Here is a 26186-nt window from a genome sequence, read left to right on the forward strand (position 1 = left end):
ATATCTTCAGAGATGCTCATTTGTTATAGCTCATATCTTTTATAGTGGAGCTCACTACCTGATATTGATTCTTCCAAGATTAAGACGCTTCCCATCATTGTCTCTAACCTGGCCGCCTCTAAGCTATAAAGGAGACATCTAAGATGATTTGATATAGGGGATTTATCACTTCACTTAACAGAATCTCAGACTCAAAGGATGTGTGTACCTTCTCTATTACTTAATGCTCCAGAGTCCTTAAAGAGGGGACATGGTGCTAAATTCTGCAATCGTTATTCCCTGGGAGACAGATCACAGTGAGTTTCATCTATACTAACACAGAATAACTGAAAGTTTCTCCTGTTCTGGTTTACTTAGAGAAAGGCAGGCGATAGTGAGATGGAAGAGGGATGCCAAACAGTGTATCCTTGACATGAGAGATGCCAGTCCCACAAAAACCCTCCTTAGATGTCTTATTCCAGTCCAGCTTCCATGCCAAAATAAACTCACAACACAGGAAAAGCTCAGGGAAGCAACTCTTTTCAGGATAGTAACCACCCTCTTGCCAATTTATCACACAAGATCAAAGATTATTTGCCTCTTCACAACTCCTAAGGCAAAGTGATTGCAATTAAACCTGCTTCCCTCCCCCAGTGAATGTATCAGAAAATATGCACATACCAAGAAAGGAAACTCCACTCAAGGAATGAAATGTTATGCAAGCTCAGACAAATTTATTGAGAATTTGACAGACACATCCACAACTTCACCATGACAGGGAATCATGAGAGTCTTGGAATATTCAAAAGCAATACATTGGTTGCCAAGCTTCTGAAAAATATCCCAAATAGAGAGCATCCAGGAAAGGCAGGGTAAGGCATCATCTAGACTGTCATCTAGATTGTCAGTTCCTTTGCTTGAGACTCAGTTGTAAGATCTGAGAAACAGCTTCTTGGAAGAGGTTGATGAAGAAAGGAAGATGAAGGGCGGTGAAGCTGGAACCTGGAGGTGCCGCAGAGCCTTCGTGAAGAGATGGATCTGTGCCTGGGGGATCACAGCAAATCAGTAGAGAGCAAATGGCCAGTATCTTCTGTAAGCCCCACAGCCATTGTAGCCATAGCCCAGGCCATAGCCAACCGGAGAGTAGGTGCTACCATAGCCACAGCCAACACTGTACCCCAGAGGGTAGCCATAGCTGCCCCAGTGGCATCCTGGGAAGACAGAGCCCTCAGCGCCGGTGTAGTACATGATGTCAGGAGTGGAAGGCTTAGGTAGGAGGGGAGTGAGTGTGATGGATTCTGTAGTCTCAGACTGTCTTTATATACCCCTGCTGAGGGGTGTGGCTTAAGAAAACACAGGGCCGTCATTTTCATTCTTGACACCAATTTGCACTACACAAAGCTCGTTAATTTGTTGTGCTCTTGCCTAAGAGTCTATGAGAAAGCTCTTTGTGATATAATGCAAGGAGACGATTCCATCAAGCAAGTTATATACCTTCCAAAATGGGTTATTACAGGGACTTCAAAAGCGCTTGGTCTTACAGACCCTATATATAATTTCAGTTAGCAGGCTTTGTAACGCCAAGAAAGAGTCTAGTGTTGTTAGCTCTACTGCCGTCATCTCCTGCTCTGAATTTACACAACCAGGGTTAGAATTCAGTAGATATGTGTAGGACACTTTAAGTCGAATAATAAGCTATGAGTTTGTCTCAGAATCAGAGTACCTCTTACCTTTTGCTGGATTAAAGAACTCTCTCTTCTTCTTCTTTTTTAAGTGTGTAAGATGCTCACCACAGAACTTCCCCCATCTGTAGCTAATCTGTTCAGGAAACTAAACTGTGTGTAAAAGTTAATTGGATAGACACCATCAGAATCATATCTAGTAGTACATGTCTATACCACCTTTGCCATTAAAAATCTGTAAAATCAAAGTATAATTTGTTGATTAACCATAATACTTAATGTCACACTGGTGTGATTTGTTGATCCAATACACTATTTCAGGTAAATATTTAAAGTAGCAACATGGCAAAAACGACAAAAACAAATGGAAATTTCTGTCCTAAAATGAAGATGACTTTTCTATTAGATCAAGTAAGAGCATTTTATCTGAAAAATATGATTTTTATGAAAATTTATTATCAAATGATAATATAAACTCAGCCATTTTTTAAAAGTCATAAACTAAACGTCTTTTGAATTTCAAGTGATTGTTAGATGCTAGAAATTGTAAAAATGAGTGAGAAGTGGTAACTATATTGGAAACAATCAATGAATGTTATACATTTCATTTTTAGAATGATTATTTACTCTAGAATAGGGAGCCTAGACCAGTCTCCTTTCAATGGAGATTTAGACCACAAATAGGAATTGGAGGAAGATTAGATTTATCAAAACTGTCTTGGGCCAGATATGATCTGGCAAATCATTCCCCAATATCTGCATGCAGACTTCCCTTCATGGAACTCTATGTGGGATTTACAACAGTACCACAGATGAGGGCACTGGCATGAAGTAGAAAACAAAGCATGATCTAGCCAGCCAGCCGACACAAAACAGAAATGTGTTACAAACCAGCCCCTACACTTTACTTAACATCCCAGGTGTGATTTAATTCTATCAACAGCCAAGGGGCCATAGGGTGATGCTAAGGACAAAAATTGAGTCTCTTAGAGAAACGCAAAGCTATGCCAGTGTTCTAACCACTAATTGTTTAATTACAGCAGAAGCAATTTTGAAGACACAGAGTTACCCCCCCCGCCCTACTTCATAAACAGGGTGCTGCTGCCCATACTGTTTCAGGACTTAAAACTCAAACTCTTCGTGGGATGTACAACTAAAGGGGCCAGAAAATTACTCTCAGCTTCATTGATAAATGTAAAGATACCAGAAAACATTTCCTAAAATCCTTGGAATGAGTTATAATATAACCATCATCTTATTATTTCATCTAATAACAAAAATGCATGTGTGTAGGGAAAGAATAAAATCAAACAAAATGTGTTGTATAACAGAAAAAAAAAAGTTTGAATCAATGCCAAGGCTCAATTATAAAAGCCTGATTAAACAAATTCCTCTCCCACCCACCGAACCTGACACATGCTGATTTTTGCCCTTGGTGGTGTAATATACAACTTTGTGTATAAGAGATAAAGAATTTATATATCCCATCCTTATAAACAAGCCTAACCCTTTTAGTAGAAAATAGACTGGATTCTATTCACAATTTATACAAAAAAAAAAAAAAAAAAAAACACACAAAGAGAAATTTTCAGGAAAACCCATTGTTTCTCCACAAGTCAATTTAAAAAATAATGGCCAACCCAACCCAACTGAATATATGAACGCTTTTTTTCTAATATATGATGCTCAAAGAGGATCCATGTTACGCAGTCTGAACTTCGTACTTATCAGGAGCCTTCCTCACAAATAAGGAAACAACATAAATAAAAAAATCAATGTGAAGGTAAAAACACAAAAGAAATTAAATGCCAACAAGAACAACAAACGTTAGGAAATCCAGGAGCGAATACTGTTTCTACTACTTAGCTGCCTGACAAACTTCTATATTTTTCTTTCCCATAAATGAATTTCTGGCTCTATCACTTCAAGCTGTTCCCTCAATCATCCTTCCTGGGCTGGATGTCACGACAGAGATGCATCCCAGGATATAAGTTCTAGCCATGATTGCTCACAACACATACTCTGGGTGAATTGTCAGAGCTGCAGAGAGAATTCCCGAAAGCTGTGCCTATATGAAGTAGCTTTGTTGGATAGGGAAGTGGCTAAGAACCATGGGAATCTCTCTGACTATTCTAAGTTGAACACGTTTGTACTTTAATTTCTGCCTAGTCCGATCCTCAAAGACATCTCTTTGGACTTTATCTTGCCATCCCATGAGCTGTAGAAAACTTCAGAAGGAATCCGAACCAGTCAGCACTAACCCAAACCAAATATAGCTCAAATGTCTCCCCTGCCCTGCCCTTCCCAACAAAGCCATACCATACCAGGTCTCAGGAAGAGAAAAGCAGATAGTCACATATGCAGTGGCAATATTTGAGCAGTGGCTGCGGGGTAGACATTTGCATAAAACTCGGGATGTTTTTCTCATTTAATGGCATTCCTAAAATGTTGAACAATTAACAGTTGTATTTCATTTTTATTTCTCTTCTTCGATTTAAGTAAACTTTAATATGTATAAAGATAAAGTGGGGGAAGTCTTGTTCCTTGACTTTTTGCAAAGGAGAAAGAAATGTACACAAATTTCAGAAGAAGGGGCGATTCATGTGTACAAGTCTCATCACTTCCAGAAGTAATGCTTCTACTTTGCTTACTAGTTCATTAAACTTATAAAGCAATTAGAGGGGACTGCTGTTATTTTTGCTTTTTTGAGATGCTAGGAATCAAAGCTAGAATTCTGTACATGCTAAGTGAGTTCTACCACTGGGCTACACCCCCAGGCCACTATATAAGATTTAACATGACAGTGGTCATCCTAGAGTACAAAATTTATCCTTCAATAAGCAAGTGTATGTTTTAAATGTCATAAACTTGGGGCTGGAGAGATGGCTCCACAGTTAAGAGCATTGGCTGCTCTTCCGAAGGTCCTGAGTTCAATTCCTAGCAACCACATGGTGGCTCGCAACCATCTGTAATGGGGTCTGATATCCTCTTCTGGTGTGTCTGAAGATGGTGACAATGTACTCACATACAATAAATAAATAATAAATAAATAAATAATCTCTTTTTTAAAAAGTCATAAACTAAATATCTCTTGAGTTTCAAGTAATTGTTAGATGCTGGAAATTGCAAAATAGGTAAGAAATGGTAACTACACTGGAAACAATCAGTGAATGAAATACATATCATAAGTCCAAGGGCGAGAACATACAGATCTACCTAAAGAAGTGGAGACTGTCCAGCAAAGTTCTGTCATGGAAGGAATAGATTTACTAATTTTGTCTTGAAAATTGGCATTCTACTGCTGAATGCTGGTAAGGGAAATACTTGGATCTACTGGTTTTTGTTGTTGTTGTTGTTGTTTGTTTGTTTGTTTGTTTGTTTTAATGTAGTTAAGAGCAAATCCCCTAAGGAATTTGCCTTCCAGGAGTGACTAGTAGTTCAATGGACTCTTGGATGTAAGAGAATGAATGAAAGGCAGTGATGTCAGCAAGGACTGCTTTGAGCATCATCTGCACATAACAAGCATTGCACTCATGAACTCTTAGCAATGGTGATGTGTTGCACAAGATCAGGCCAATAAACACTTCAATATGTTCATGTTCTCGAGTCCCTACCCCTAGCTGAGGAGCTACTGACAGTTGATGGCTTTAGGAGAGAAAGAGGGGTTTTGGGAGCAGATTTGGGTCCTGGTCAGTTGGCCACACTCCAGTGGATGACCCATACATGGGCAGCACAAATTGTGTTCGATGGGTTATGAAAACATAACAATAACATTTCTAAAGAGGACATAAAATTACTTTTTTAATTTGATACCCTATAGTCAAAATATTTAGACAACAAAACTTTTATCATGTTAGCCACACATATCACACACACACACACACCAAAACCAAAATTTGCTACCCACAAATTGTATGAGGATCACTTGGGAGCTTTAGCATTTAAGAAGTTTTAGCAACATATTAGAGACAAAACCTTGTGGATAATGAAGGGGGGAGATTTGAACCACCCATAACATTACTAAATCAGCAAAGGTTCTGACTATATTCTAATTACCTGTCCTTATGCCCATAGATGAGTGTAGTCCTAACCCCTCATCAAAGAAATGTGTTGTTGCAACAGACAGAGAACATTACAGAAAAAAATACAACCAATGAAAATGCAGAGTTGTGGAGCCCAGCCCAATTATACATCTACAACACAAGTCCTGAACCTAGGGCTCAAAAATTGTTTTGGAAGATGAGGAAGAAAGATTGTAAAAGCCAGAGGATCAGGGAGTTTGCTGTGAGACAATGTTAGAAACTATACCCATTAAGTCACACCAACATGGCTGCCCACACTTGAGCTAAACAAGAACATCATCAATAGATGTGCTAGTGTTGAAGAGAGAAGCTCACAAGTCCTACAGCAGAGAACTACACAGAACTAAAGAGAGAACTACAGGGAACTAAAGAATCCTGAGAAGGGGAGAGTCTTCCTCAGGGAATAGCATGTGATTGGTTATTCAATACCAAGTGCTCATTTCTGAAAATGTGTACAAATAAGTAATATTAAACAGATCAACCAAGTTGCACTTATATTGTATACAAATATAGCAATAGTTAAAGAAAACAAGGCCATGAATTAGAAAGAGAGCAAGGGAAGGTATTCAGGGGAGTTTGGAGAGAGAGAAGGAAAGGAAGGGAAAATGATATAATTATATTATAACCTCAAAAGTAAAAAGCTATTTAAAATAAAAACAAAAGCTTTTGCTCATCCCATCCCATCCCCTAGACATGTGTAATTCAAGACTGGGAGACAACTTCCAAGTGTGTGGGATCTCTTCCCAGGAAAACAGATAAAGTAAATGCACAGGTTCTACAGCCTTTGAAAGGGCGTGCTGGAGTTGTAACTCACACAAATCACTGAGGAGACATCTGGGAACAAAGAAAGACAGGAACTCTCCCAATCAGCCTCTTGGCAGAATCCACTGAGGTTGCCGGTGACCTGCTTTCCAGTGACCTTAGCAGCCTTCACCAATTGGATAATTCCAAATGATCTGTTGCCAAGAAATGCTTACAAAAATAAATGCTAAGGGGAGTTCTTCCAGCTTAAATCAAAGGATATTAATTATAAATATGAAAACATATGAAAGTATAGACTACCTGGTAAAACACAGCACACTTTATTTCAGAGTACTCTAGTATTACAAGTGTGGTAAAGTTATAACTCTGGGGTGGAATTTAAAAGATAAAAACATTAAAAAGAACTTTAGCCACATAATTTGTAGTGGTTTTACAACATGAAAAGTTGTAAATATTTACATCAAAAACATAAACGTGGGAGAGGGAAAATGCCAAGCGTTTGCATAAGATCAAAGTTTGGAGGCCACTTATAATATTTTTTAATGTAACCCTCCTGACACTAAAGAGTACCTATAGTACTTAGAGAAACCAAAAGAAAAAAAAAAAAAGAATCAATGCAGGAAAATATTAACTAACAACAACAACAACAAAAAAGCCAGAAATAAATTCAAAAAATGTATAAAGCTGCCAGAAAGCAGTTCATAAATGGCAACTTACTGATTATGTTAAATGTAAAGGGATTAAAGTTCAATCAGAAGACATAGAAAAGCTGAATGGAAACCAAACGAGACCCAAGTGTTTTCTGTCTTCATAATAATCTCTATACTTTTTTTTTTGGACTTTTTTAATTACATATTTTCTTTATTTACATTTCAAATGCTATCCCAAAAGTTCCCTGTACCGTCCCCCTGCCCTGCTCCCCTACCCACCCACTCCCACTTCTTGGCCCTAGCATTACCCTGTACTGGGACATATATAGTATGCAAGACCAAGGGGCCTCTCTTCCCAAAGATGGCCGACTAAGAAGATGGCCTAGTCGGCCATCATTGGGAATCTCTACACTTTTAAGGACACAGTTGGATTGAAAGTTGGAGATGATGGAAGATGTTACACAAATGGAAAGCAAAGAGGAGTAGAAATCGACCCACATATAGCACACCGGACATTCTTTAGGACCTGTGACATGAAAGGAGGTCCACTGTGCTGATGAGGAAATTAATCAGGAAAATTAACCCTCGTTAGTATGCCTGTACTCAAAATCAAAGCTCTTAAATATATAAAGCAAATGTTATCAAATCCAAAGCAAGAGACGGGAAGCCGTATAATCGCGGGAAAAGACTTTAATATCCCATGTCAACAATGAGCAGATCATTCAAATAGAAACCCCTTGAGGACACATGGGGTCTGAGACCTTCTTTAGGCCAAACGGCCTAACAGACAGGTACTGAACTTCCTGTAGCAGAGCAGAACAGAAATTCCTCTCAAACACACAGCGCATTCTCCAGGGTAAATCACCTGTTACCTCAGGGAACCCTTTAACAAACCTGGGGTGACTGAAAGTATATGAATTAATCTTTTGATCTGTAGTGGTGTGAAACTAGAAATTGATAATCGAAGAAAACTTTTCTAAAATTACAACTAGGAGGAAATTAAGTTCAGCCTTCTCCACTGAGTCAGTGAATCAGAAGCAATAAAATACGAATTAAAAAAAAAAAAATACGGAATGGAACCAAAGGAGTAGTAAGAGAAAACGTTTATAGAAAGAAACTCTACATAAGAAAGTACAAACAGATGTGGCATGGGCAGGCAGGGGAAGAAGCCTGAGATGAGCCTCCAGCCCAGTGCCATGTGGCCCAGGCGGGCAAAGAACCTCCAAGCTCACCGCTGCCCAGTGTCACAGAGCCCAGATGGGCAAACCACACTTGAGACAAACCCAGACAACCAGAGGTTCCAGGCACCACTAAGTAAGTGGTGACCCTGTCTCAGAGATGGAAGAGAAAGTGAGGCAGAAAGATGTGTGCACAATAAAGAGACCTGAAACTGAAGACTCAGGGTATTAGGGAACAGCCAGGAAATGCCACCTAAGGCTATAGTGAGGTCCTGGCCCATGCTGCCAACGAGGGCTATGTCTGGGTCTATGGCCCTATAGCAATTCAGTCTGTTACCACCAAAGGCCAGGCAGATGTCCCTGGTCTGGGGCCATGTTGATGTCTGAGAACTGTGCAAAGCTGGGCCCACCCCTTGTCGGGGCATCATGAGAGAGCTGGCTCCAAAGGCCTGAGATCAGGAAAGCTGGCCCTGTCCCTTGACAGCTGCAGCAATCACAAGAGTGGGCCCTGCCACTGGCCCAGGAAGCAGAGTAGAGCTGTCCTTGCTTGTGGGGATTTCCGGAGAGCTGGCCTTGCCCTTCATCTGCCATTCAGTGGCACAGTCAAGGGAAAGATGCCCTCCCCCACGCCCTTTGTTTTTGCCATCTGCAGCAGATGAGAGAGCTAGTCCTGGCCTTCACTGACTATAGCACTCCGAAGAGTGGGCTCGGCACCACAATAGAGCTGGCCCTCCTGGCATGGGGGTGAGTCAACAAGCCTTGAGAGCATGAGCACTGGAAAGCTGGTCCTGCCCCTTGCAAAGGTAGTGCTTGAGAACTCAAGTGTGGGTGCAGGGGAGCTGGTGGGATGGCCAGCTCAGCTAATAGGCAGACCCAAATCCAGGGCTGACCCACTCCAACATCTATACCATCTGTGAACTGCTGGAATATGGGAAGGGGCCAGTCATGGGGCAGTAACAGGATAGCTGAGAGGAGACCGGGTGAGGATCCAGTGTTGATGCTGGAGCAGAAGCCAGAGGCCTGGAACCTGACCAACGGCTCATTACAATGAAGTTCTGCAAGAAGTGTGCACAAAATGGTGTCCTGTGGGACACACTGTCACACACTACAGCTTCCGCACTGAGATTTGTTTTTCCTTTGGGGGGGAAGTTGCAAGAGTGGAGGGGGTGGGGGCAGTGTTACTAAGAAACAAGAGATGAGTGGGATTGGGCCACGTTATATTAAAGTATCAATAAAAAGTTTAAATATTAAAAAAAAAGTACAAACCTATCAACCACATATTTCAAAGAATCAGAAAAATCAAACAATTCATAAAGTTAGTAGACAAGAGAAAAAACAAAAGTAACAGTTAGAGGATCAATAGATAAAGTCATCGAGAAACAGCAACACAATCGATTTTATCAAATAAAACTGGAAGAACTTTGTCTGGACAATGAAAGAGAAGATTTACATAAAATGCGAAGCAAAAGAAAACTTTTTGTGACTGATAATACAGATCCTAAATATAGAATCCTAAAATCTACCAAAAGTTCAGATGATCTGAAAGGAATAGGTTAATTCCTATAGCATGCAACCTACGAAAAATAAGGAAGAAAGATAAAATATAAACAAATCAATAACGAACGTAGAGAGGGAATCATAGTAAACAATCTCTCCCCGCCCCAGACATTAAATATGGAGGGAGATGATGTCACTGTTGAACAGGAGAACAACTGACAAGCGTACTTCCCAAGCTCTTCCCGAGACTGAAGTAGCAGGAGTGCTTCCAAACTCACTCATCAAAGCCAGCATCACCCTGAGAGGGAAGCCAGACAAGACGCCCCACGCCATGAGAGTTAGAAACCCATGAGCATCGAGCAAAACCACTCTAAAATCCAAGCAAATTCAGTTCAGCAGCTTCACAAAACCACCCTAACCCTAGGATAAAAAAAATGGCTCCCCTTAAACAAATCAATGCATGTGAAGTGAAGGCTGCAAGCCACGTGGCCATCGTAACAGATGGGGAGAGTAAGTCAGACAGCATTCAACAACTTTTCTTGGTTTAAAAAAGAAATAGAGAGCCGGGCGTGGTGGCGAACGCCTTTAATCCCAGCACTCGGGAGGCAGAGGCAGGTGGATTTCTGAGTTCGAGGCCAGCCTGGTCTATGGAGTGAGTTCCAGGACAGCCAGGGCTATACAGAGAAACCCTGTCTCGAAAAACCAAAAAAAGAAAAAAAAAAAAAAAAGAAAGAAAAAGAAAAGAAAAGAAATAGAGAAGAAGCACACCTGAATGGGGCAGAAAATGAGTTAACTGCACTCTTAGAAAACAAAAGTATGTCTCAAATGCCCACAGTGCTTGGAACAAAAATTGTATCTTCATTTTTATGACTGTACGAAAGCCTCCAATTCATACTACTTAAGATTCCTTGTCTTTGAGTGAGGCAAGGTGCCAGGTGCCTTTAATCCCAGCATTCAGAGAAACAGAGACAGGCTGGTCACTGTGTGTTGGAAGCCATCTGGTCTGCATGGTGAGTTCCAGCCAGGCAGGCCTACATGGTGAGCCTTTAGCTCAAAACAGAACAGAACAAAACAAAACAAAACAAAGATTCTCTGTGTTACTCCTTCCAGACTTACCATGTGTCTGTTCATTTTCAATATTCGGCACATGGTGTTTACTCTGCATGGAACAGTTTTTATCTCTGCACCTCCAAATACCAGCTCATTCACATGAATGAATGAGGGGATATGCCCTCCTATCCCCCTCAACTAACTTTACAGATAGTCTCACGTCAGCCTGCCATCTTTCTCACATATATTACTTACCACAACCACCATTTAAGCATTACTGGTGTGCCTAATATCTCTTTGCTTGTTTCCATGGGAACAAAGGTGATGTTTTTAGTTATATGAATTTCCTGCATCTGAATCACTACAATGCAGGCTTTCGTATATATTACTTGAATTAATCCATGAAAGAGTAGCCTAGGCCTAAGTTGGACACTCACATGCTGTGAGAATGTTGGCAAATTACTTCTCAGGGCTCAAGTTTCTCAACTGCAAAATGAGATGAGCTGACCTCCCAGGACTTCTCACTCTGCACCATATGAGTCTCTCCCAACACAGTCCCAGCTAAGCCACGATCACAATTCAACCTTCTGTTTTTATAGGTTGCTCTTAGGCATGTCACTGTGGGGTGCTCTTTCTCTCACTTCATTACAACCCTGCTAAGATAGGCTAATGAACTCCCACCTCCCATTACTTTAAAGAGAAAGCAGAGATATGGACGGTGGAGAACTGTTGAAACCATATTATGCTCATTACAGTGCCAGTGCACCATGATAGTCTAAAACACTAGCCTGTATGAGAATCCCCAAGATGATCTTTGAAATGAATATTTCTCAGTTCTATTTCTGTGTATTCTGCCTCTATGGTTGGGGGGGGGGGAGCGATGTTCTACCGTTCTCTGTAGTAATGTATCTGAAGACAACAATCCTAAAATATAAAATAGTGAAGAGCTAAAAAGAGAGCCGGTCATAACTAGACTTTTATAAGCAGAGGTGATTTGGTTTACTATAAACAAGTGTGCTCTCCTCCGGATCTTTACAGTGTCGAGAGGCATTTTGTCAAGCCTGGGAGAAAGGAATGAGTTACTTAGCATGCGATTGGTAGAAACTACAGATCCTTCAAACCATCCAAAAATGTGCAGGACCGCTCTCTTCAACAAGAAGAGTTTGCTTCAAATGTCAAGGGGCCATCAAGTCAAATATAACTGCCATGTCAGGACTGGTTCTATGGCCCTGTTATCCAGCACTTGGGAGGCAGAGGCAGAAGCAGAAGCTTCAGGGGATAAAGTTATCCTTTGGTTTATAGCAAGTTCAAGGACAGTTTGGGCTTTCTCTCTCTCTCTCTCTCTCTCTCTCTCTCTCTCTCTCTCTCTCTCTCTCTGTATGTGTGTGTGTGTGTGTGTGTGTGTGTGTGTTACATGATACTATGACTCTTGGGCCATGTGCCAAAATATGTCACTTGATAACATCAGAAGCTGCTGACCAAGCCTAGGTGCTAACCTGAGACACTATTTCAACATCTCGAAATGTTACCTCAGCGCTTCGGGGCTAACCACCTTGGTGAGACAAGTTCATTAATTATCAAGCGTGAGCTTCATTAGGAAGGCTCACCATTTGATGTAGAACTTGTGTGGCTTTCTAAAGAAATAGCAAAGCACACCACAACAATGCCTGGGTATGAAAGAGGCTCCCTGACTCCTGCCGGCAGGAACCTCACGTGTGATTCATCTCAACATGAAAGGGGTACCGCAAGGGAGATACAGCTTCTCTTGTGGGTGGGGACTGTAAGCTTTTCATCAGGAGTAGGCTAAGACTGTCTCTCCTCACATTCAGCCTGCTCTTAGACGAGATGGAAGAGTTAAGGTCGGCTCCCACTACATGAAGGTGGCACTGGAGTCAGACACTGAGGAGGATTGTATGGGTGAATGTGAAAGCTGCATTGGATAGTGGGGAGAAGTTCCCTCAGATGTTCTAAGACAGGCCCAGCCTCACTGCTGAATGAAGCTTGGCATTGATTAATCATTCATTGGCCTCAGGACAGCATATAGAATATCCCACTCATGATCTTTGAGAGAATACCCATCATCTCACCAAACAGAAACACAGTGGATAGCTCCACGGCCGGTCGGCAGCAAACCTTCACTGCCTTTACTACCTGAAGTGCATGATGAGAATAAATTTAAGTCTCAACTTTAAATCTGAGACCATAAGTAGTGTGCCAAAGTTCCTCGTACAATTTGAGAATGCTGTGGTTGGGGAGTCATTGGGTTAGTGAAGTGCTACCGTGCAAGCCTAAAGACTGAGGTTAGCCCCAAACCCATGGAAGAAAAACTTGTCGTTGTTGTTCTTCCCATGCAAACCCCTTCAGCTCCTTCAGTCCTTTCTCCAACTCCTCCATTGGGGACCTCATGCTCAGTCCCATGCTTGGCTGTGAGCATCCGCCTCTGTATTTGTCAGGCTCTGGCAGACCCTCTCAGGAGACAGCCATATCAGGTTCCTGACAGCATGCACTTCTTGGTATCCACAATAGTCTCTGGGTTTGGTGACTGTGTAAGGGAGCAACCACAGAGTACACATGGAGGGACCCATGGCTCCGGCTCAATATGAAGCAGAGGATGTCCTTGTTGGACGTCAATGAGAGGAGAGGTCCTTGGTCCTGTGAAGGCTCATTGCCCCTAGTGTAGGGGAATGCCAGGCTGGGGAGGCAGGAATGGGTGGATGGGGGAACACCCTCATAGAAGCAGGGGAGAGGGAATGGGATAGGAGGTTTCTGGGGGGGGGGGTAGGGAAAGGGGATGACATTTGAAATGTAAATAAAGAAAATATCTAATAAAAAGGAAAAATAAAAAGAAAGAAATGCTCATCATCACAGAAGCACTGGGGATATGATGAGACAGGTGGAACCCCAGACTTGGTTATGCAGCCACCCTAGAGTAATGAACAAACCCCAATGAGCCTCTGTCCTGCAAGACAAAGGGAAAGATGTCTCTGAGGATTGGCAACTCAGGTTGACTTCATTGACCTCTGACCTCCACACACCTGCACACACACACACACACACACACACCCCAAAGTAAATACTTTCCAGCTCTGAAAGTATATCCTGCTGCTTTACACCTAGAAGCTTTCAATTAGAAACAGTAAGGCATGCGTACTGAGAAGTTTCCTTAGGAAGGAGAAGGACAGACAAAATAAGCTGTATAAAATAGATCCAATTGCATTCTCAAAGGGAATGTCAGAAGGCTCAGAGACAAGACGCTAAAATGAAATTGGTGCCTAAGAAATAACAGCATACTTTCAGCGACAACAATATTTAATGCACTTAGAGGTTTTGTAGAATGCCCAAAGAGCTTCCTGCCTAGCAAGCCTTGGAACCGAGAAAGCTTCCCTTCATTTAACACACAGCTCTCCTGCTACAGTTATAACCAGCATTCCTGTGCACTCCTCGGAAATGAATAACATGATCTAGTTTTCCCGTAATAGCAGTAAAAACTGGAGAAAATTATAATAACAATAATTTTGGAGAAGAAAACTTTCTTTTTGATGAAGATGGTAATACCTTCGCCAGCACTTTAGGAATCAACCGTGAGATGCACCTTCCTCTCCCCTGCCTTTGGGATGAAATCAATAAGACAGGGCTGGTGCTCAAACTTTATGTGCACACAAATCACCTGAGGATCTTATTAAAGTGGAAAGTCCAATTTAACAGCAGAGGCTCCCAAGGTGCTGTGCTGGACCAGCTTCCCAGTGTTCTCTGTGCTTCTTGTCAGGACACTCAATTTTAAGTAAGTAGCAATGGATTTGAGTTTTTCTACAAAACTGCAAATAATTGAATTATTTCAACTGATATTTAATAAGGTGTGAAAATGGTGCTAAGTATAACACTGCGCTTATCCTGGGGAAATTTACAAAGTGTACAAAAACATTGAGAAAATCAGAGCTGTCTGTTAGTGAAGGCACTGGTGGGGGGAATCGCTAACAACCCAGAAACACTGACGGCCCAATGAGGTGTCTATTCCTTTCTTCCAGGCGCAAACTTTCAGAATTTCTTCCCAACCTTTATGGCTGCAAATCAAATGGGCTCACTCTTAGACAATGATGATCAGAGCCTTCCATTCCCTTCTTCCTCTTCACAGCCTTCAGAGCTCAGATGAGACAAGGTCACCTTGAGGCAATGGGAACGAACGAGAGGGCTAACCCCCTTCTTCCCACAAACCTTAAGAACCCCAAATCAGATGAGGTCAGTGGAGGATAATGAGAGAGTAACAGAACCCTTGTGAGGACCATTTCATAATCATGTCTGAAAACAAACGGAAGCAAGAACGCTACCAAGCAAACACAGCCACAATTACAACAATTACATTGTGATCTTTGTTCTGTCTCTTAAGTAAAACTTACCAACACAAGCACTTATGGGTTCTAGCTCCATTCCTAACAGCACCTGAGGTAGGCATAGTAATGGTCTCTCAGAGGAGCCAGGACTCTAATCCCTGGGATGTAAAATAAACGTTGGTCATACAGGAGAAGAGAAGGTTGGCAATGAGCTGGCCTTGAGGTAGGAGGTTTTGTATTTTGTCTCCGTTATCCCCTAATGGAATAACAAGGAACTTTGTTAAGTGGAAGAGGAAGCCAGGGAAACTGACTGGAATCTTGGTGTGATTTACAGCTCTCTTTGAAGGAGGGTAGAGGTGCACAAGCTGAGAATGTTGGGTTTCCTATAGAAACTGGAAACTCATCAACTATCTTCTAGGAACTCTGAAATGAATGTTAACTTTCCAACAACTTTATCTCTGAGTCCTGAAAGAACCATTTTCAACTCCCAACCTCTAGAGCTATGAGAAGATAAACTTGTGTTGTCTTAAACTGCTAAATCTGTGGTAGTTGTAAGAGAAATATGCAACCAACGTAGTCTCTAATGCAAATAGTCCCCCTATTTCACTCAACATCCTCCAGAACTCCTAATCCAAGTCTAAACTCTGTAACAAGCCCCTGAAGACACCTTCCAGTGAGATCTGTGGTTTCCTGTGTCATGGGTACATAGGGCAACTAGTTAAAAGATCCAGTTTCACTGAGTAAAAGCATATTCCTGCAGATGGTGGAAGATGCTTCAGTGGAAATTCCTTCAGTGCAATGGAACAATATTAATAAACTGAGTCCTAACGTCTAAAGTAGAACAGAAGTTACCAGAAGTTGAGTAAGACTTCCTGAAGGCTCCATAGGAGTTTTCTAGAAGAGGGCAGAAGAGAACAAAGAGGTCTGAAACTTTCCCCTTACTGGAACTGAGCCTATTGAAAAAGGGGGCTTCTGTGCACCCCTGACTGCTCCATTTCCAGGAAACTGTAAGGAAAATTTAAATTCATAAACTTATGAGAGCTATTTACATTTTACTTACACATTTAGCTTTTTTGTGTGTATCTATGGAAGAAGGATTACGGACTACCAAGTAGAAAAGATCTACAGCTAGAATAAGGATCTACCCAAGAAATGATGAAGTGTGAATTGAGGCAGAAACATTGGGAACAAAGATCTGACACCATTTCTTGGACATAATGAAAAAGAAATACCATAGGAGTTAGCACTGAGATTAAAAATGGTGATTAATAATTACTTAATCCTTTTTAAGCATGTGACTGTTCTGAAAGATCTTGTTAATGTCAGTTTTGAATAAATTGGCAAACACACAGCTAATGTTTTTCTTTACTTATCAGTGGCAGTCCAGTAGGCATGTGTAGCATCAGAAGACTTCATCTTGGTACTATTAGTTCAAGATTTGTTTTCCCACTTGCTGAATGTTTACCCATTGGGACAAATTAATCTCTAGAAACTTCTTCAGTTGAAACCAGTCTCTCCCAAGATATTTGTCAGATTTAAATAAAATTCTATTCACACATTGTATAAGCTGTTAGCCACTATGCATGATGTACGCTGCTGTTATTGACGAGGAAGAATTGCTGTGACAGCATCAGTCAGGAGGGAGTGGACTTCTGCATGATGGAAAGGGGAAGCAGAGAAGAGGGAATGGCTGCACAGCTTCCCTCCCTTGGCACTCACACGCCATCTTCAGATGCTAGGCAAGCTTGTCCTCATGAAGGAGGTCACTGGGTCAGTTCCAACTTGATTCCTCCAAGTCCTGTTTTCACAGTATGCGCTGTCTTCAGCAATTGGGCTCTTGCCTTTACGTTTTGGAATGAAGCCAAGGGAAATTCCTATATTTCTTTTAGAATCTTGTGGAGTCCCTGGACTAAGAACTAAAAGAGAGGACTTCAATGTCTGGTACCGGGTTTTTTTCTTAGATAGTCTATAGATTTGGGAAGAGAATTATCACCACAAATGGATTAGCTTCATTTAAACCATTTAATGCATGCATTATATGTATTTTTAAGTAAAAATGTGCTGTTTTCTTATGGCTCTTTCAAATTTCTGCTGTAATATTTACCCCTCTTGCTTCCTCTCTTCATTTTCCCAGTTAAAGTCTTCAAAGTTTTTCCTATTTATCCCTCCCAAGAGTGCAAAAATCAAAGAATAAAAAATTGACCCAATTATAAAGTGGGCTATTTGTACATACATTTTTCAAAAGAAGATATAAAAGTGTCTAAGAGGTGACTTTTTAATGTTTAAAATCCTTAGCAACTAGGAAAATACAAGTTAAATTACTTACTTGGGTAAGATGGATGGCCAAGGTAAAGAAAAACCTGACAAGGAACATGGTTGGGATGTGGGGAAAGGGAAAAGGAAACTTTCACTCAGTGTTGATGGGATTACAACCTGGTGCAGCCGCTATGCAGATCAGGGTGGAAATCTTTCAGAAACCTAGAAGGAGATCCCCCATATAACCCGGCCACTTCACTCTTTGGAATCTGCTCAAAGGAACTGATATCTGACTGCACATTTGCTCAGCCGTATTCATTGCAGCTCTACTCACAATGGCTGTGAAATGGAAACAACCTGACTGCCCTTCAGTGAATGGCTTAACAATGAAAATATGGTACCCGTGCATAGTGGAACTCTGTTCATCAGTAAAGATGTGGTTAAGTGGATGGAACTAGAAGATATACTGATTTAACCCAGAGCCAGAAAAACAAATGTCACATGGTCTCTCATATTTGTGGATCTAAACTCTGACTCTTTAGATTTAAATAAGTGACCTGGCATAGTCAAAGAAACCAGGAAGATAAAGGGGGAACTATAATGGGCTGGAAGACCTCGAGAGGAGGTGTAATAAGACACAGGTGCTATGAAGAGAGGAATATGATGGGGGAGGAGCAGGGTTTAGCTGAGAGAGCAAATGGAGACTACTAAAGAAATCCACATCTAGGCAAACTGGAGAGGATAGTGGACCATGTGGCCCTCTGCAGTGTATACACCTAAATCTCAGGAAACCTCAGAAGGATTGTGAGAACCAAAGAGCCAGAGTGTCTGCTATCAGACAGTGTCTTCTATATATGACAGGAAAGCTACACTCATGAACTGCCAACAATACAGTAACCCAGAAAAACCTGTGTAATAACAACAGCAGGTCATATACCAGTATGGATGGGGTGGGGGGAATCTCACAAGGCCCCATCCTCAGATGAGAGCTATGGACAGTTATTGGCTGCTGAGAGAGGGAGAGTCAACTTCTCCAGAACAAACCATAATCAGTTATCCAGTAGCAAGTTGTCAGTCCCAGGCATACATATACATATTATAAATACATTACATTAAATAGTTAAAAAAATTAGACAGAGAGAGAGAGAGAGAGAGAGAGAGAGAGAGAGAGAGAGAACCTAAAGATGAGGAGTAGGCAAATGTGTGCTTCAAATTCTGAGATGATAGTAACAAAGATGCTAGGACCAGAAACAGAGACAAGGTAGCAAAAAAAAAACAAAAACTCAACTGCAGACTGGGAATGAAAATTAGCACGGTCATTAGTGACTTGTGCTTTGTGGTCCGTTGTTTGGACTGAAGAGCGCTCTCTCACACACACACATTACAGTGGTTCCTGCATGTCAATGAACTCTGTTCAATTCATAGCCGTGCAGGGCACCTAAGGAGCCATTCCTAAGTGGAAGAGGGTTGTCTACCATTAGGAGAATGATTGTTGTAGCGTACAATGTGCTGTCAATGAGAATACTCAGCAATAGCAGGGCAGCAGTGAAAACACTGACCATGGATATATCTTACTTTCTAAATCCATCCTCACCAAAAGAACTCAGGGATTCTGGGAAAATTCCTATACCCACAACCGCAATAAAAAGAAAAAGTCCAAGATGAGCTCTTGGACTAGTTTGTTGAACTGCAAAGAAGAAAAACCGTGTAATAGTGATGTAGGCCATTTCACAAGACCTAAGAGCTTGCATGAATGGCTTTACCCTCCATTCCAGAATACTCTGAATCTCACACTTAATGACAATCTTAATTAATGTAAACAACTGAGGAAAATAAAGTGTGAACCAGTGTCAATACTGGTTGAAATTTAAAAGAAAAATAAGCAAATATAACAAATAAAGAGAAGAAAAGCACAATACTAAATAATGAATGCAATAAGACTTTAAAAATTGTTAATTCTAAATGGGGAAATGACTTTATAGTGGAGAAACTTGAAGAAAGCCTACTCATAAGGAGACAAGCTGATAACATCAGCCAAATCTGCATAAGCCAACACATTCCAGCTCTGGCAAGGAGTGCCGAGGTCACAGCCTCACTTCTGTGGTGGTTCTGCAATGCTGCACCACATGATTCACTAGGAAGGCAAACCAAGAACTTTCAACAAAGCATTTGGTCCCTAGTCTTCAAATTGGCTGGTGCCAAGAAACACAAAGGCTGAGGACTGATCCAGACTGAAGAGACATGTATCAGGCATGGCTAGGCCCTGAGGGGGAAGGGAGCTCCCAGAGTCAGTGTCAGACAACTGACTGACAAAAGGTAGAGAAGTGACCATGCACTGTGGGTTGGGGAGAAGCTATAGCACAGGGCCTGGCCTCCATGCAAATGGTAGAGAGTAACTGGCATATTTTGGAGGAGACTATTAGTGGCCTTTATTATTAAAGACTGGATTTAACACCCTTTTAATGACTTTCATACATTAAATAGTGAGCACCTGGGGGACCGTGTTTTAGCTCAGAGCCCCTATAACTTAGAATGGTGCCCAGTGTTGTCATGCCGAGTGAGTGTTTACCAACTGATGGGATTCCCTCTTGATGACAGTCTGCTTCCAAGTCAGGCTCTACCTGCTTGAATGGTTAGATAGTTTCAGAGTGCTAAACACAGTGCCCAGAGCCCATATTTCTTAACGCATGAGTATATGAGATTTATAATGGACTATACCATATTTACTCTTATAAAGCAGAAACACAGAGCCAATACTTCTTAATGCATGAATGAGTATATGAGATTTGTAATGGACTATACCATACTTACTCTTATAAAGCAGAAATTTAACCAGTTAAGTCCAGTAACAATTAATTGAGTATATTATTAGAGTGTAATAAACACTGGACATATGAATGAATGGCTCTCTTAGTTCAGAACATAATCTGAAAACAAGACAGGGAATTGGCTGCCAGTGCAGACCACATGCCATCTCAGGTGCTTTTGATGACAACCACCCTTCCAGAGAGTAGAGGAGTCATTTTTCTTACTAGATATCTGTATAATTAGAGATGAAGAAGTTGGAGAAAATGAAACCCCCCTATTGGAAAGAGGGAAATACACTGTATGAGTTCAACAGATGGCTTTGCTTTACTGATAACATCTTAGGAGTTTCTTAGCTGAATCCAGTTAACTGTAATTAACTCATCAATCTATGGTATTCAGGTCTATCAAAAACAAAGAGTACAGATACTAAGAGAATAATCAATCTATACTGACTCTTTGAGTAATTAAAAGTAATAACAGCCAGTTGTTTGGACTAAGTCTGGGATAGTTCCCTCTTTTGCATTGATTTGCACTAGCTCTCTCACAATGCGTTTTGATCATATTCTTCGTCCTCTTGCCCCTTCCCTTTGTGTCCTTGTTTGCTTGTTTGCTTGCTTGTTTGTTTGTTTGTTTGTTTGTTTGTTTTGAGTCCTTCAAGAACAGTTTGTGCTGCCGAAATATTCTTAAATCTTCCTCTATTGTGTGGTCACCTGAGCAGGGTCGACATTCTCAGAGGAATATTCCCTTCCCTCACCCAACAGTTGACGACTGTCAACATCCTTACAGCTTGGATGAGACTGTAACCAGCTCCTGTCTACATGCTGAGACATGCTCTGGCTTGGGCTTTAACAGGCATTCTGCATGCTGTGAATACACATGTGCAGCTGCCCTGTTGTGGTCACAAGACTCTGTTTCCTTATAGTCAGCAGCAGCTGCATCCGGCTCTTACATTCATCCTGTCATCTCTTGTGCAACAGTCCCTGAGCCTCAGACGGAGGAGTTGCTGTCTATGTGTTCTACTATGCCTAAGCATCCTTCTTTTAGTCTCTGCATCTTGGCCAGTTGTGGGTCTTTGTATTAATTATCATCTACTACAAGTACAAGCTTCTCAGATGAGTGCTGAGAAATGCATTAATCTGTGGGTATGATAATATCATTAGCATTTGGTTTAATATTAAATCCAATTAGTAAAATAATACTAGGTTCTCCTCCAGGATTTTGGCCCAATAATAGTGCCAGGTATGAATTTCTTCATCTAGTGTAGTGGGACTTAAATCCAGTCAGAGTGTCTCTTATTTCCTTGATTTTATACCAGCGGACATGTTGTGCACACACACGCGCACGCGCACACACACACACACAAGTTAAAATAGTTACCTAATAATAAGGCAACAATGCCTCACCTAGACACCAGAGGCTAGCAAATAAAAAGACAAGTGCAAGGAATTGGTTACTTTCTTTGAAGTTCCTGGCCAGTGTGGACCCATAGACCCAACAACATTAAGATTATTAGCATTGTTCTTGGTTACCTTCCAGAACATGATGGCTGAAGACTCCTTATACTTGGGTCATAGAACATGGAGAAACCAAGCTGGGACCAACCCAGAAGCTTCACCCCTCCCGGCTGGCTTTCACAGTGCTGGAAGATGCTATGCACACCCCTGGGGGAGAAAAGGGGCCCTCAGCCACACCCACTTGTAAACTTTAGTTAAGATCAACCCCAGCCATGGGGGACTGAAAATGGGTTGACGAATTCAAGAGCATACAAAACACAGTAAAATCAAAGCACAGAACAAAAGTATGTGTGATGCATGAAACAAGTTTATTGGGAGACTAACAGTAAGACCCTGCCCACACACCCCACCTGGAAACAACATTTATGTTGCTATCATTTGCAGTCTCTCATGAAAAAGCGTGTCTTGCTTCTCCTAGCTACAGATGAGTTTCAGCTTAGAGATGGGCTCCTGCTGAGCGTTACTGGAGAACCAGACTACGGTGAGTAGTCTGTATCTTGTGGCTGCCACGGAAGGGTGGAAGGCAGACATTGCTTTTCAGGTTGTTTCTTGTGGCGGTAGCTGGTTGAGGATCCTGTAGTCTTCAGAGCCATTGGACATTCAGTAAGTGCTGTAGCCGAAGCCAGAGCCAGAGCCCCATGGCCTGTAGAAGCTGCTGCCATAGCAACAGCCTGGATTGCTGAAGTTACTAATGCCACCATAGCAGAAGTTGCGGGAGCTGAACATGGTTCCGCAGCCATGGTTCAGGGGGGAGCCCAAAGGCACAACACAGTTCAGGGGGGTAGCTCGGTAGGTCCCATGGAAGTTGGTTCCATAGCAGGGATACCCTGGGAAGTAGTTTCCGCAGCAGAAATAGCGAGTCATGGTGGCAGATGTGGAGAGAGTTGGATAGACTGTGAAGAACAAGTTACCCAGGTGTGAATGAAGCATCTCCCCCACACGCGGCTTTTTATACCTTGAGCTGGTGCACGTGACACACCAGTCACTGCATACCTTCCCTCAAATTTGCATAAATAAACCTATTATTTTCCAATAAAATGTGCATAAAGAAACCCACAGACTCTGCCTACATTTTTGTTAGCTTTTCTGTTTACAAAGGAATGTGTGCTATCTTCAAAGCCAGTGACCATCCTTGACACAGCACTGAATGCTTTTCATCGGTGCCCCACGGTTTAACTACTGTCCTGATTGCATCATCTGAGGCTCTAAATCTTCTGCTTAGAAACTCCTCCCTGTTGACATAACTAGGCTTAAAAAAGTTTTGGCAAGAACATAAACACCCAAACCAAGACATAGCCACCTTTTGAGATCTTTCACTCTTGGGTAAAAATTATTCTAACACATTGGACAAAAGCACTATAGACCTCACGAAATTCATTTCCTGTATCATTCTAAAATACTGGCACCTGAGAACCAGGTAAAACTCATAGCTACAGAATGGTATGAATATATTAGAGACCATGGAATCGTTGGCTTTTAAACAGCTTGTTTTGTATAAATTCATCTCAATGTTTTTTTTTTTCCTCAAGAGGATTGCATAAAAAAAATTATCTGAACAATTCTCATTAAAACAACATGAATTTGTGAGGGACATAAGGAATACATTGGTGGGAGGGTGGAGGAGGGAGAGGGAGAGACACAGTATGAGCATGTAGTATATACATGTGTTAATTTTTAATTAAAAATGAACAAATATTTTCATAAAGGCTATAAGGGCACCACATCGTATGATAGCCCAGGAAGAAAAACTACCAGAAATTTTCATCTGTCTCCTTTATGAGCATCTTTCTTGTTAACACATATTTTACCTTTTTATGGAGAACATAGAATCTGTACTTGTAAATCTGCCAGACTATCTCGTAGTGGTGGCGGCATGCTGGAGCTGAGTGGGGTAGTGCCCATTTCAAAGTCATGTTGTGCCGCATTTGGTTCTAAGTGGCTGCTAGTAAACCAATCCTGAGAGCTGTGACCCAGTTTTTTTTTAAAAAAAAAAAAAATACAAGTTATATTTCTGAATGTAGAATGCTCTCTTTGGCTCCCCACTGTGTTATGAGCAATCATCTTTGTGATAAGGGAAATCATACCAAATTTAAATCTGAAATGCTAAATCTGTACCAAATTAAACAGTTAATAAACAGCCATCCTCCTGGGTGAATAAAGGTCTGATTCAATAGTCTGAATCAATATTCTGAATAAAAAGAAAAGTAGCAAATTTAGCCGGGCTTTATGGTGCGCACTTACAACCCTGGAACTTCAGAGTTCAAAGCCAACCTCAGTTATAGAGTGAGAGCCTGTACAGAAACAATGTTTTAAGGATATCCAATAGGCAAAATGAATTATTCCTGCCAGAACTGGTTGACTGAGATGCTTTCTTGGGTTCCATCTACAGAACATCTTCTAAGCTTCATAAAAATTTTAAATTTATGAATGTTTGCATTTACAGAAGATAAGAAACAAAACCATCTTTGAATTCATTTTTTAGGAAAAAGAATGAAATATATATATTCATATATATATATATATATATATATATATATATACATATATATATATATACATATATATATAACCATATTAATTTATTCTATTGTATATATAATCACCTTACATGGCCTTACAGGAAAACTGAATAGTATTGTTTTGTTAAAGGAACATAGCAATAAATGATTCCCAGTGACATTCTGCTATACCTGTAAATAATGTCTCACTCAGTTATCATAAGCTTCCTCCTGCAGCAGCAGATGGGAACTAATACAGCAATCCACAACTGGACAGTGTGCAGAGAGTAAGAGACCTTGGAACACCCAGTCCTAAATGGATATCTTCTTCAAGCCCCTCCCCTCTCAGGGTTCAAGGATCCATACAGGGGACAGAAAGAGTGTAAGAGCCATAAGGCACAGAGAACAGTGTGTGTGTGTGTGTGTGTGTGTGTGTGTGTGTGTGTGTGTGTGTGTGTGTGTTTTCAGAGAAACTGAGGCAGTGCAAAGAAACTGCACAGATCCAAGCACTGAGGGAGAGACATGGACACAAGCCCCATCCCTAACCGAGAAGCTATCACCAAATAAAAACTGCTTATGAGAGAGAGAGAGAGAGAGAGAGAGAGAGAGAGAGAGAGAGAGAGAGAGAGAGAATAGTTTCTCCAAAGGAGTCACACTGGATATATACACTATAGTTAAGGGCAAGCCTCATGCCCAGCAGTAGATGGTCATGAACTCAATGGCATTTTTGGAAGGTTTTGTATATTATAATGTTCTGCCTGGGCATGTTTCACCTTGCTGGTCTTTTGCTTATATACTATGGCTTCCAATTTTGTGTTTCTATGCTGTGTGAGGAGTGTCTTGCCGAGCGCACATGCATGCATGTTTCTCATGATTTTTATTTTGTTTTGTTTTTTGTTGTTTGTTTTGTTTGGTTCTCATTTGTTTGTATGTTTTTTTTTTTAATTTACCAGTTTGTTTTCTAAAGAAAAAGAGAGAGAGGGGCATGGAGTCAGGAAGAATAGGAGGTGTGGAGATTCTGGGAGGAGACGAGATGGGGAAACTCTGGCTAGAATACATTGTATGAAGGATGAGAATTCTATGGACTCTACATAAGATAAACACTGGAAACTTGAGGCATTTGTGAGTAAGTGAAGGTAGTAGTAACTGAGGTCACTGAAACCTGCAATTTAGATACACTGCCAGAAGAGGGCAGTGGCATTTCACATACAGAGTCCGCCCTAGGGGTTGGGGTTCTCCAGTGGAAACAGGTATGTAGGCAATTCAGGATTCCCAGAGCTCTCCTTCCAACCAATGTATGAGATTTCAGAACTAATTACTCTTAGTACCTCGGATGAATTTCATGAATAAAACCATTCTCATGAACTCAGGGTCAATCTCTGTGGAGATGTGAAGCAAGCATCCTTGTTTGGCTACTGCGTGAGGCTGCCCTGAGCTGCGCATCTCACTTGGGAAGGCATGTTGCACATGCATTTCATGTATCCTGGCTCCTTCAATTTGGAGTGATAAGGATAAAAAAATGTAGATGCCTCATTTGTCTTTCTCATTCTTGTCTGCTCTCTGCCTCCTGTCTGACTGGAAATGGGGTGGGGGGCGGTGAACTAGTGACAGAGAAAAATCCGCCAGAATGGTCTGTTTTTAATTAATCCAAGTCAAAAGAAAACGGTTCATTTTCTCCCCTGTTTACTTGTTTTCCTGAGACCTATTAAACTTTCCTAGAGCAAAATCTCAGCCAAATATTTTATTATTATTCAATATTTATTTTTTTATTCCAAATACAAGTGATAATGAATATTCATGAGAGTCACTTATGTATACCATCATATCATCTGCAAATAATGATATTTTGACTTCTTCCTTACCAATTTGTATCCCCTTGATCTCCTTTTGTTGTCGGATTGC

The 26186-nt window shown here is 41.2% G+C and overlaps 2 protein-coding genes across 2 annotated transcripts; both read right to left on the reverse strand.

The window, feature by feature from the left end:
• Nucleotides 1–693: 693 nt before the first annotated feature.
• Nucleotides 694–1266, reverse strand: LOC110329303 (keratin-associated protein 8-1). The gene has a single exon (XM_021208854.1). It carries the CDS (start codon nucleotides 1225–1227, stop codon nucleotides 1042–1044), a length of 186 nt encoding a protein of 61 aa, XP_021064513.1. The 5' UTR covers nucleotides 1228–1266; the 3' UTR covers nucleotides 694–1041.
• Nucleotides 1267–22075: 20809 nt separating this feature from the next.
• LOC110330185 (keratin-associated protein 7-1) lies at nucleotides 22076–22703 on the reverse strand. Its single transcript, XM_021210146.1, has one exon. It carries the CDS (start codon nucleotides 22648–22650, stop codon nucleotides 22387–22389), a length of 264 nt encoding a protein of 87 aa, XP_021065805.1. The 5' UTR covers nucleotides 22651–22703; the 3' UTR covers nucleotides 22076–22386.
• Nucleotides 22704–26186: the final 3483 nt, after the last annotated feature.

This window comes from Mus pahari, chromosome 12, assembly GCF_900095145.1.
Source record: "Mus pahari chromosome 12, PAHARI_EIJ_v1.1, whole genome shotgun sequence".
In the NCBI taxonomy this organism is placed as follows: Eukaryota; Metazoa; Chordata; class Mammalia; order Rodentia; family Muridae; genus Mus; species Mus pahari.

Bases quoted from the DNA above. Each gene is read 5' to 3' on its own strand.
- LOC110329303 (XM_021208854.1), bottom strand. From the start codon at position 1,227: ATGTACTACACCGGCGCTGAGGGCTCTGTCTTCCCAGGATGCCACTGG.
- LOC110330185 (XM_021210146.1), bottom strand. From the start codon at position 22,650: ATGACTCGCTATTTCTGCTGCGGAAACTACTTCCCAGGGTATCCCTGC.